At 31.1% G+C, this 12,589-nt stretch overlaps 1 protein-coding gene and 1 long non-coding RNA gene across 2 annotated transcripts in view; one reads left to right on the top strand and one right to left on the bottom strand.

Moving 5' to 3' along the window:
- LOC122633582 overlaps nucleotides 1-355 on the top strand; it is a 3,051-nt gene extending 2,696 nt beyond the window's left edge. Inside the window, exon 3 of the long non-coding RNA XR_006328149.1 lies at nucleotides 13-355. This is a non-coding gene — a long non-coding RNA (uncharacterized LOC122633582). The remainder of the gene's footprint in view (nucleotides 1-12) is intronic.
- Nucleotides 1-1,848, bottom strand: part of LOC122633577 (pancreatic lipase-related protein 2-like) — a 6,611-nt gene extending 4,763 nt beyond the window's left edge. Inside the window, exons 1-2 of the mRNA XM_043821607.1 lie at nucleotides 1,406-1,848; nucleotides 21-292 (exon numbers count right to left, since the gene is read on the bottom strand). Of these exons, the coding sequence (XP_043677542.1) occupies nucleotides 21-292; nucleotides 1,406-1,574 (441 nt within the window). The 5' untranslated portion in view covers nucleotides 1,575-1,848. The remainder of the gene's footprint in view (nucleotides 1-20; nucleotides 293-1,405) is intronic.
- Nucleotides 1,849-12,589: the final 10,741 nt, after the last annotated feature.

Here is a 12,589-nt window from a genome sequence, read left to right as displayed (position 1 = left end):
TTTTTTATTTAGATACTCACCATTACCCAGGTGTCATCACCATTGTCTAAAAATCCATGTATAATGAAGTAAAAAGTGTTTTCTAATCGAAACGGTGCACTCTTGATCGTATCGAAATGATCGATCTTCAATTCGTGCGGTTGATCTATGTAGTCACGTGTGTATAGTAAATAATGTGGATTGATACTATCTGGTCGAGCTGGAAACATCGAAACTGGACGATTTTCGCCTGACCATGGTGCACCGATGTAGAAACATCCATAGGGTTCGTAACATCTCCACATGTACCATTCTAAACAGATAAATAAATGAACAAACATAAATATAATTAAGATGATCGAAATGATATAAAAACTACAACGGTATTGTACCAAGTAATACAACTCTATTCCTTTTTCAATCCCAATCTCTGCATTAATCATTCTGAATGAAATAAAATAAAGTATGACCTTCGAAATAATGTAAAAAAAAAAAAAAAAAAAAAAATCGTGAGTACAGATTAATTTTAGTAATTACAAACGTAATAATTGTACGAACTTTTTGTCGTAATTTTAAAACCATAAATTAGAAAAGATCCGACTTATTAATAACGCCTGTAAAATATCATAATTCTTAAACGATCTGTACGACGGTCTATCATTCAACTGGGGATCAAAAATACAAAAAAAGTAATAAAAAATGTGTGTGTAATAAATCAATTTGTATTAATTATAATTTGTTAGATATTATAAAAAAAAATACAATTTTTTGATAACCGATTAAATTTATATTACATATACGTATTATCGTTCTTTTTCGTTATATTTATTTGTACATATTTGTATAGATATATGTATATATATATATATACATATATATAAATAAAAAAATTTTTAAAGGTACATACACACTATTACTTACTATTAAATTAAGATTCGAAAGAGACAAAAAACGTAATTCGACCCAGGAGAGGTTATCAATACTGTTATCAGTATCTCTTTACGTCATTTTACCAGTTGAATACAGTTATATGAATATAACTATCCATGTTTTGTCTATTCGTTGTTAAATTAGCTATATACATATATGTTAATTTATATATCTCTATGTACACACGCACACACATATATATACACTATTGTATAGTTAAAAAGCATTGTACCATGTGACTTTATCTGAATTTTCTATGATAATTAATACTTTTATTTTCAATAATATATATATATATATCGTTATTAATAACGATTAAATAAATTTTCTTCGATAATAATTAGTAATTTAATTTTATATGTTTATTGTTATTAACAATGAAGACGATATTCGTGATATAATATTTGGGATTAATTTCATTGAATTAGAAAAGAATAGTTTCGATTTTGTTTAAAACAATTATGTCGTATTTTAAAATCAATAAAAGCAGACTTACGATCTTCGAATTCGAATTTATTTTCCTCTTCTTCCGGCGAAAGTGTTGTCGTAGTTAAATTAGAAAAATCACTAGGATCATCGAGCGAACTTAATTTTTCTTGTTCAGGTAGCCTGGACATAATATTGGCTGTATAAGTTAGCACTAACAGAGTTTCGTTGAGAAACATTTTCGTTTATATATTAAATATATTTCCACGATTCGTTACATTTAACGCGCACTAATAATTAATTAATTAATTTATTCATTTATTAACGCCTTGCAAACATTTTCATCACTTTTTTTCACTCGTGTCACTTATGTCAAATACAAAAATCATGCGTGTGTATATATATATATATCGAGTCTTAATGTAGGATTACTAGTATTGTAATTATTATAGTGAAAGGTCGAGAAACGATTGATAATGAAAAATCGATTGACGCAAATTGCGATAAATCTTCAAGAGAGGCGTGGATGTTGTCGATTAAAAAAAAAAAAAAAAAACAAAAGAAAAAGAAAAGAACAAGGCACATGCACGCACAAAGAAAACAAAAACGAGAAGAAAAGAAAACGATAAATTACAAACGAAGTCGCGTTTCACTTCGTTCGATGAATTGATACATAGATGAATTATTTAAAAAAAAAATCGTCTATGTATATAAAAAGTTTATACCGACGTCGAGAATCAATTAGTGTTTATGTTAGATAAGTTCACGATCAAGGTCGAACTATAAAAATCGTAAAAAGATTAAGAAGTTTTTTCCCTTTCGTTTAATTACTTTTCTTTAATTTTCCTTTTTGTTCTTCTTTATCTTTCGTTTTTTATTCTCTCTTATTTTTATTGAAATTATTTAGTTAACGTTAAAATTTCTGCCGGACCTCACAACTGATCAAGAAACCGTCACAAACTGATAACTTGGAATTTCAGTGAGGTTCGACTTTATTCCTTCAGTATGCCCCACTACTATTCTATTTTCTTTCTTTTCTTTCATATTTCTTTTACTCTACTTGAGTGCGTACGTCCGCATATATATTTACGTCTACATGTATACAAGAATGATAAACTCGAGACGGACTCAAGAGTCCAGACATCTCGACTTTCTAAATAAAGTATTATTTTCATGGAAACCAAGACTTGGAGTCTGAACTGTATCACATGAATGAGTTCAAAAGGGCCGCCCTTTTTTTTATCTTCCTCCCTTTATTTTCATTGTCGCGTGGGTTCAAATAAATTGGTCCAATTAATTTCGTTGCTTTAATTAGTCGTAGAAAAAAGAAACTGAGGTCGAGCCTACTTGGCTTCTTAAATTGTTTTTTCTCTTTTTCCTTTTCTTTTCTTTTTCTTTTTTTTTTTTTTTTTTTATTTTATTATACGTACAAGCTTTTCGATATTTCAATCATGTTTTTTAAGTTTTGTAAGAGAAATAAGATTTTATTTTCTTCTTCCTTTTTCTTTTATATATATATATTTCTTAATATAATATAAATTATTGCTCGTACTTTGATATTAATTTCAATGACAAGTAAAGTTTTTTTAATAGTAATATTTAAATATTTCAACAATAAACGAGGATCGTTTAGTTAATCGAAAACTAATATTGAAAAATATTCGATTGATTTAGAAAAAGAAGAAAGAAGAAGAAAAAAAAAAAAAGCAATAAGAAAAAATATTCGACAATTACTCGGAATAAATTCGTTTGCCGAAAGAAGACAGAAATGGTTTCCGATCGATGTCGAGTAGGTTGGCCTAACAGAAAATAGTAGGTAATCGATGAATGACACAATGGGGTGCCATTGAACACCGGTTTGGGTAGGACTCAGCATCCCTATATGTTGCGAATCAACCCTCTTTTTCAACCCTCCCCTTCCCCCTCTCTCCCTTTTTCTATCTATCACAAATGATCCTCCTCAATGAACGTAACAGCCTAATACTTTGCACCCCTAACGTGTATTCACGATTGGTCTAAAACTCAGGGGTTGCGAAGAGAGTTAGTTGAAACGAGTTAGGAGAGCTACGTTGTTAAACACGGGTAGGTGAAACGAAGTACATACATATGTATATAGGTAGATATATACGTATATCCTAACTCCTCTGAATTTCTGTAGGCTTGATAAGGGAATCGTAAGAGTGTCGTATCGTGATTACTCGTGAAAATTTTGATTGACAGCTACGCGTGGAATCGATTCTTCTCTTTTCTTTTTTCCTTTTTTTGTCTTCTATTTCTTTTTTTTTTATATATCGCAAAGATAATGATAAACGATTCGTCGGATCGAAAAAATATGATGGTTCTGTACGATCAAGTAATAAATAGAAATAGTGATTGATCCGAGTATAATAATAATGATGATGATGATGATGATGATGATGATGATGATGATGATGATGATGATGATGATGATGATGATCGATAGATACTTTATAAAAGAAATAAATTCGTATGTATTTGAGAAAGAACGATTGCAAGTTTTCTAATGATGACGACGAAGAATTTCATAGACTACTTAATTTAGTTACTGGTGCTGCTATTATTGCTGATGATGGTGATGGTGGTGATGGTTGCGATACTGGTGTTAGTACTGGTATGGTACTGATGCTGGTGCTGGTGCTGCTGTTACTGTTACTGTCTTTGTTCAGCAGCTTTAAAAGGCCTATAAGACCCTTGAAAGACTCCTTGCGTTCTTTGTTAGCCTGTTACACTGCCCTATCCAGTCCCCATTCATTTACATGCGTGTCCATGCAAACCCGACCTTGAAGTACTGCGAACTGCTCTATCGAGATACGTTGTGTGCTATATACATATATACCAGATACGTTGAGATCGTTTAATGGGCATTAGAGATCGACGGACAAAGGGAAATTGGCTCGACTATTCGTTGATAAATGATATTTGTTTGGTACGATATAATACTGTAAAAAAAAAAAAGAAAGAATGAAGTAATAAAAAAATAAAAAAGATAAGCATAAAATAAAAACGAAAAAAAAAAAATGTACTCAACTGGACCGGACTCTGACACACTAAATAAATATTATACTTTGATAATGCGTGCAACGGAACTTGATTTAATCGGTACATAATGATGCGTCAGAGATAATTCTTAAGAACGCTTTACAAACATTATTTATTTATACTCTTATATAGTTAAACAAGAAACGATAATATTAGCCGATATATTTTTCTGTAAAAAATATCGACTTAATCAACATTTGCTTTTAATTATTTCTTCGTGACGTTGATTATTTTTTTTTTTTTGAAGATAATAGAAATATCAATTTTTTCGTTACTAAAAAACATTAATTGCATGTTATTAATTTATAACAATGATCGGAGAGAAAGAGAGAGAGAGAGAGAGAGAGAGAGAGAGAGAGAGGAATTCATCATTGATGAAATTATTCTTAGATATTGATAATCGATGGAACATTTTCAAAAGCTCTGGAATATTTTCGAAATTCTATATTTATTATCTAAATGTTATATATATATATATGTATATATATACACACGTGCATATGTATATAAACCAAATGATTACGAGCGTATGATTCGAGGAAAAGAAATTATTTAAATTAAAAAACAAAACTCGATGCTAGTGTTTTGCAATAGCATATACATATACATACGAATATTATATAATTATTATAATTATATATACATTCGTATAATAATAAATTTAACTGTCGTAAAAATTACCTTGAATAGGCTAATATAAAAAAAAATGTATACTCTTAGATAAATTTTATGGTTCACGATTTAATTATGATGAACCTAATTCTATGGGAAATTATGTTTGTATTCGAAGTGTCTTTCGAAGAATCTCGAAGGGCTTGTGTTAAAGTCGAACCAATCCTTTCTTCATGGTTTCCTAGTAAAAGTGCGTAGGCGTATGCCCTTTAGGGAGTAACAGACCCAGGACACCCATAAAAGGGCTGCCACGTTCTTCGAAGACCCCTTACCATGGAATTTCGGCGTTACTTCATCTCAACGTCTTCATGGGTTCCTGTTGCTTACATTTATCTTTAAATCAGTACCAAGCAATCTGCTAAGATCCCAACCCTCTTTCCTCCATTCAGTATATTCCCTTATTCGATGACTCTATACGTGAAACGAGTTTTTACTAGTATCTAAGACACTTTGAATTTATTTATCTTTTTTGGTTTGCTTTTGTTTGTTTGTTGCATAGGACAGACAAACAGGAATCAGGATAGTATCATGGTGGTCTTTGAAATTTGGTGAGTATGTTTACTTGCTTGCTTGCTTGCTTGCTTGCTTGCTTGCTTGCTTGCTTGCTTGCTTGCTTGCTTGCTTGCTCGTTTGCTTGCAAAAAGAATATTTTTACAAAATAAAAAATAATAAAACTTTTTGTCGAACAAAATCCTAGATTGAAGTTGTTGTCCTGGAAAAATGAAATGCATTGTTTGGAAGAGAATAATGTGTAAAAAATATATATATATATATATATATATATAGAATAAAATAGAATTGTTTTTGTATCGAAGTTTTTAATGGTCTTGCAATTTTGTTTCATTGACAACCAGGAATCAGGATAGTATCATGCTTGTCTTCGAAATTTTTAAATATGTTTGCTCGCAGATGAACTTTTTTAAGAGTACAAATTTTTGTCATTTAAATGAAATTTCAGACTGAAGTTGTTCATTTGAAAAAATGTAATGAAAGAAGATAATATATAAAATGAATGAATTGGTTGTAACATATTTACAAGTATTTAAGAACATTGAATAAACATTTTACATTGAAATTAAATATATATATATATATATAACAATTTTACAAATTACTATTAACAATATTCTCGTATATATTCATTATTATTTTTTTCCTTCTATTCAACTAAGAACACGACACAAGTAATATTCAATAATACGTACATCCACCCATACATATATTTCTTTATTCTTTTTTATCCTTTTTTGTCTTTCTTTCTATTTACCCTTTTTTTATATTATGCTAAAAATGTCCAAGTAATCAGGAAACCATGGACTATGGAGCGAGTCTCGAAGTTAGCCATCTTCTTTTAGTTTCGGTATTGAAGATAAAAAAAAAGAATATAGGAACCATGAAATATAGAGAGATATCAAAGAGAGCACTTATCTACTTATACTCGAACCTTGTCTTTCTCTTTCTCTTTCTCCTTTATTCCTCTCTCTCTCTCTCTCTCTCTCTCTCTCCCCTATAGTTCATTCTTTATCTCTCTCCTTTAGTTCCCCTTCTTTCTCTCGCTTCTTTAGGATCTTTCTTCCTCTCTCTCTCTCTCTCTCTCTCTCTCTCTCTTCGTTAGTCCACTCTTTCTCCCTCTCTTCTCTATCTCTCTCTCTCTTTGTCTTTCTCTCTCCTTCAGTCTACTCTCTTTCGTTCTCTTTCTATTCTCTAACCCCTTCTCTCACTCTCTATCAGTCTATCTCTTTTTCTCTTTCCTATGCACGCAACGTATTCAATTCGTCGCTAAAAGGCTGAAGAAAGATAAATCGCGCAGATGTCAACGGTATTAGGACAGCATGATCAAGAAGGAACACGACTGCGCACCATACACACCTCACGAATTTTAAAGGCGGAGACCTGGCTTAACGGTGGGGTTAGTAACAGCTGGGGCTAGCCACTCGGGGGTGGGAGGTCCGAGTTAAAGATGGGGATGAGGATGGGAATGGAATGTTGAGACGACTCTTCGAGAGCGATGGTGAAAAGTTACGGAATACAAACGGTGACGCTAAGTGCTCGTGATTAATAGTTATTAATAATACGATTTCAATGTCAATGATACATTTCATTTCATTTCATTTATCACTCATTTCGATTTACTGATTATTAATAAAAATGATTATTATTATCGATTCATGAAAAACTATTAGCGAATGTGCGTGTATGTTTGTATCAAATTATGGAAATAAAATTGTTATAGTGGAAAAGTAATATCTAATCGATTCTATAAAAATTATTAATAATATAAAATCCTTGAGCTTCGTGTTCGTAATTAATGAAAAACTCTTACTACAGAATTTTCGTCCAATTCGACATGAAATATTTTGTTTAATTGTTCTATATTTTGACGTTTAGGTTATTCAATTTCAGAAAATATTTCTTATAAAGCTGGCTACGAGTTTACTTTTGAAAGAGAAAGAGAAAGAGAAAGAGAGCAATAAGAGGAAATTGTGAAATTGGTTACATCAAACGTGCGTCGATCGAATCAATTTTTAATTGCGATTTATGATCTGTCATCTATCTGAATTACGTTTGGCGTTGCATGTTCCGTGTTCCATGTTCCATGTTCTGAGTTCCCTTTTGTATATTCGGATGACGTGACAGTAACATGCTTTCCACGGAACCGGTAGCACGGTTACGAAATCCGTCTTATATATAAATTATCAGACACCTTGTATATATTAGTATTGATCGATTGCATATAGTCTACAATCTGTAGAAAGGAAATGTAATGAATCATTGACACTGCTAATCTATATTATATTTTAATTATAAATTCTCAAAAATATTGATTTATATAAATTTTTAAACAAAGGTATTGACCTACTAACCCGATCGAATGTAATTAATCGAAAACTTAATGTCTCGTTGATTTAAATAAATTCATAGAGAAAAATTTATTAATCGACTAATCTAAATAATATTGACCGAGTGACTTGAATAAATTCTTGGAAAAAAGTATTATTGACCTACTGACCGAAATAAATTCTTGGAAAAAGTATTGACCGAGTGAACTAAATAAATTCTTGGAAAGAGAATTATTGACCCACTGGCCTATATAATTTCTTGGAAATTCTCATTCGATATTCGAACGTATATAATTATGTGCGTATCTATATGCACTTACTAACACAACGATGAAATTCGACGAAATACATGAAGAACCGGTTTGGACGACTCGAGATGGAAAAAAAAAGAAAAAAAAAAAATATCACGCTTGTGTATCGTACGTGTTCTTTCTTTGTCTCCCTATACAAAACAATATTATTGAAGCGTGTTTATTACTGAACCTTGAGCATTCCTTGAAAAGGTCAATGAACTTTATACTTTTCGAAAGAAAATATCTTCGTAAGTAAGAGTCATACAGAAGTGCAACGAATATTATTTTTAAAGGAATTTTTTTTTCTTTCCTTTTTTTCTCTGTACATTTATTAATTCTTATAATAATAATAATAATAATAATAATAATAATAATAATAAAGAAAAAAGAAGTTCAAATAAAATAACTAAGACGGATGTTATTCTCTCTCTCTCCCTCTCTCTCTCTCTCTCTCTCTCTCTCTCTCTCTCTCTCTCTCTCTCTCTCTCTCTCTCTCTCTCTTTCTCTCTCTTTCTCTTTCTCTCTTATGGATAATATCGCAGTGTTCGCAGTTCCGCGACGCCGTTAGATGTATCAGGTTTTCATAAGCGAGAAATAATTTGCAGAAACTTGATGCAAGGAGTGAATGATAGTAGTGGAGTTAGGCGTTTAAAAGGAGAACAAGAGTTAAAGAAGAAAAAGAAAAATAAGAAGAAGAAGAAGAAGAACTAAGGAAGGAGGAAGCAAAAAATGAACAACGAGCAAGAATTAATTTCTCTCAGGATTATCTCCTTCTTTTCATACTTCTCTTTCTCTTCTTTTTTTCTTCCCGAACATCGTCCGTACCTCTCTTTTTTCTTCCTTATATTTCTCGAATATATATATATATATATATATTCGAAAATAAGTTTAAATCGAAGTATCGATGAAGATATCAGGTAAACACGAATAAAAAGGTCTAAAAGAGAGAGAAATATATACATATATATATATATGTATGTATATATATATGTATATATATATATATAAAGAGAAAGAGAGAGAGAGAGAGAGAGAGTGCAATAAAACAAGATAATAAAAAATATAATAATATATTTCTTAAGATGCTTTGAAAAGGATGAAGATAATGAACGGACTTCTCCTCGTCACAGGATAATATGAATAACGAGAAATCGACCAACGATTTTTTTAATATATATATATATATATACATATATATATATCACGTCACACAAAGTAACATACACATACACACCATGTATACTATTTATGAGGGAAAGAAAGATAAGGAGAAGAAGAGAAACGTTTCGATAGAAGGGAACAAAAGAGTACGGGAATATCCTAACAGGATAACATCCCGGAAAGGACTGTCATTATGGGTGTGTCCAATCAAAGGATCAATACATACCGACCAATCAGATCGCTGTGGTCGTTTATCTGGCGACTCTATGACGGTATTATATCACGTCTAATTTTTAAACGCAATTTATAGGTCAGATAAGTAAGTAAGTAAGTTAGTAAATAAGTAAATACTTAGTTACAAATAATGCTTCTTATCGATTCTAACCAACGAAATAAAGACTGTCTTAATAAAATTAAAAAATCATTTCTTAATATGATAATAACAATATTAACTAATAATGGTTAATAATAATAAAAAAATGATTATAATAACAACAACAACGACGACAACAACAACAATAATAATAATAATAATAATAATAATAATAATAAATGATAATAAATGAATGTGAAATGATATGGCGTACGATATCATTATTTATTATTAACATCACGTTTAATATTCAACTATTATTATTCTATATGGATTAGAATAGGATATAATCCTAACCTGTTTGTGTAAGTAATTTCATACAAAAGGAAGGCGATGACAATGATCAGGGAGTCATGATATCAAAGAATTTCATGAAACTGCTATTTACTTGAAAGCTTCGATACTCTTATGTGTTTCCTTGTACTTATACATTTCCCTTCGTTCTCTCTCTCTCTCTCTCTCTCTCTCTCTCTCTCTCTCTCTTTCTCTCTCTTTCTCTCGTTCTCTCAATTGCTCTCTTTCTTCCTCTTTCTCTTTCTCTTTCTATTTCTCTATATGACGTATACCTATCGATGAACAAGTTTTGTGTGTGTGTGTGTGTGTGTGTGTAGATACATAAATATTATTAAATACACACACCTACGTAGGTTTCATCGTATATTATATTTAATATGTATTATTTACTATTTATGCTCTCGTTTTCCTTTTTTATTATATAATTTATCACTGAAATCGTAGACGACGTATTGACAAACGAAGAGAGAATGAGAAAGGGTTAGGAAGAACCAACGAAACATTCATAGAAACTTGAACAGGTTTGTAGGAGGTCGAAGAGGTCAATCGGCATATTTAGCCTTCCCCCTTTGACGATTGTCGACTGTCGACTGTCGACTGTCGACTGTCGAGAAGAGTTCTTCTAATTTTAAAGAGTCCATTTCCGTTTGGACATTTAAACGTATCGAATGATTATTCTCGTTCATTCTTTCTTCTTTACGATTTTCTATCTGATTTTTCTTTACGATGAAGTGAAATTTGTTAATTAATGAAAATAATATTAATGTATATACGTACGTATATATATATATATATATTCTTTTTTATACTACATTATAATTTAGAAACATATAAAGTTATATGACATATAATTTATAAATGATTGCAAAGTAATCTAATTTCCCAGATTTTTTCTCTCTTTCATTGAGACTACTATTATTAGTACTGTATATTATATATGTATTATATAATATATGTATTTCAAATACGATTTTTTATACAAAGAATTATTTTAACCTATAAAACAAATTTCTCGATTTACGTTGACTCTTTTATGTATTTATATATAAATTATATCTCATAACTACAATAAAATATATATATATGTGTGTGTGTGTAATTTGATAAAACTGTTTTTCATGATATTGAGTCCATTGAACATCAGCTACACACACACACACACGACAGTAAAAGAGTAAGAGACAATATCTACCACCTAACGAGCTATGCGACCCTAGGATCTCACACGAGTTTCCTTTGTTCGTTGGATTATCGTCGTGGCTTGTTATCGTACCGCCATTGCAACCCTAATGCAATATCTATGTAAGTACTACGTTCGTCGTTATCCCAACTGTTTCCTTTCAATGAAAGCTCTGTTTAATAAAAGGAACGAACGAAGAGGATTATCGGTAGAATAAACGAAAAATCAGGGTAACAGAAGTTAAACTTCAATGAGTAGTATTTAAACGATCAATACCAACAGAATAAATAATAAATTCCGTTCGAATTAATCGTGCAATTAATTACGTACGACAATAATAAAATTCAAACAGAATTTCTTGGAATATCTTCACTTTCGAATTCTATCAAAATAAAGAAGAGAAAAATATGTTCATTTCTTTTTTAACAAATAAATATTATTCATTAAATATAAATTGATAACCCTTTGAGTCATAATAATAAATGAACGAACGTGACATATCTCGCACATACATGACAACAATAAATTTAAACAATTCCATTGGAATATTTTCATCGACCTTATTTTTAACATATAAAAATAAAGAAAAATTGAAAAAAAAAGATATATATACGCTTTTCAATAAATAAAAGTATTATCGTATAAAACTAAAAAGAATTGCTATCTGGAAAGGTTACAGAAGGGGAGAGGGATGGAAGGGGAATGGACGACATTGATTTGTTCAATCCTCTCTCTCTCTCTCTCTCTCTCTCTCTCTCTCTCTCTCTCTCTCTCTCCCACTGTTTCTTTCATAAAACATAGGAAAAAAAGCGCTTCGCATTTTTTTCAACACCAGGCTGTCATGGCAGCAAACAGATATACGTATTCTAATAGGAATCTTGTGGATTCGATCACGAGTGGTCCAACCAATCGTGTTAGACTTCACACTTGGGCTTTCCAATCAATCGACTGTTTCCGGCTTTATCAGAGTAGCATGAGTTGAGCGGGAAAACCGAACTTTTCTATCGTTTCCCACACTCCGAAACGCGCTTGCTTTCTCTCTCTCTCTCTTATGCTCGCACACAGACGTATATACACGGACGATTCTCCCCATTGAGCGTGGGCGGGATTCGTCAGGTCGAAAACAGGCAAGTGCGATGCATCGCTCCTGATAACAGCCGACCGATCGAAGACTTTTTCAATCGTTCGAGAAAAGAAATTTCACTTTTCTTCTAACTTCTTCGAGAGCCAACCAAAAAATATGAACTTATCTTTCTTCTATATGTAGAACTTTCAACGATATTCTTAACTTCATTCGTACGTACGTTTTTATTCTAACGAAACAAGCTCGTGTATATATATATATATATATATATATATATATACAAAATCTATATATGTG

The sequence above is a fragment of the Vespula pensylvanica genome, chromosome 12 (genome assembly GCF_014466175.1).
Source record: "Vespula pensylvanica isolate Volc-1 chromosome 12, ASM1446617v1, whole genome shotgun sequence".
NCBI classification, from domain to species: domain Eukaryota; kingdom Metazoa; phylum Arthropoda; class Insecta; order Hymenoptera; family Vespidae; genus Vespula; species Vespula pensylvanica.
The sequence above is the reverse complement of the archived record's forward strand: the minus strand, read 5'-3'. Positions and strand labels throughout refer to the sequence as shown.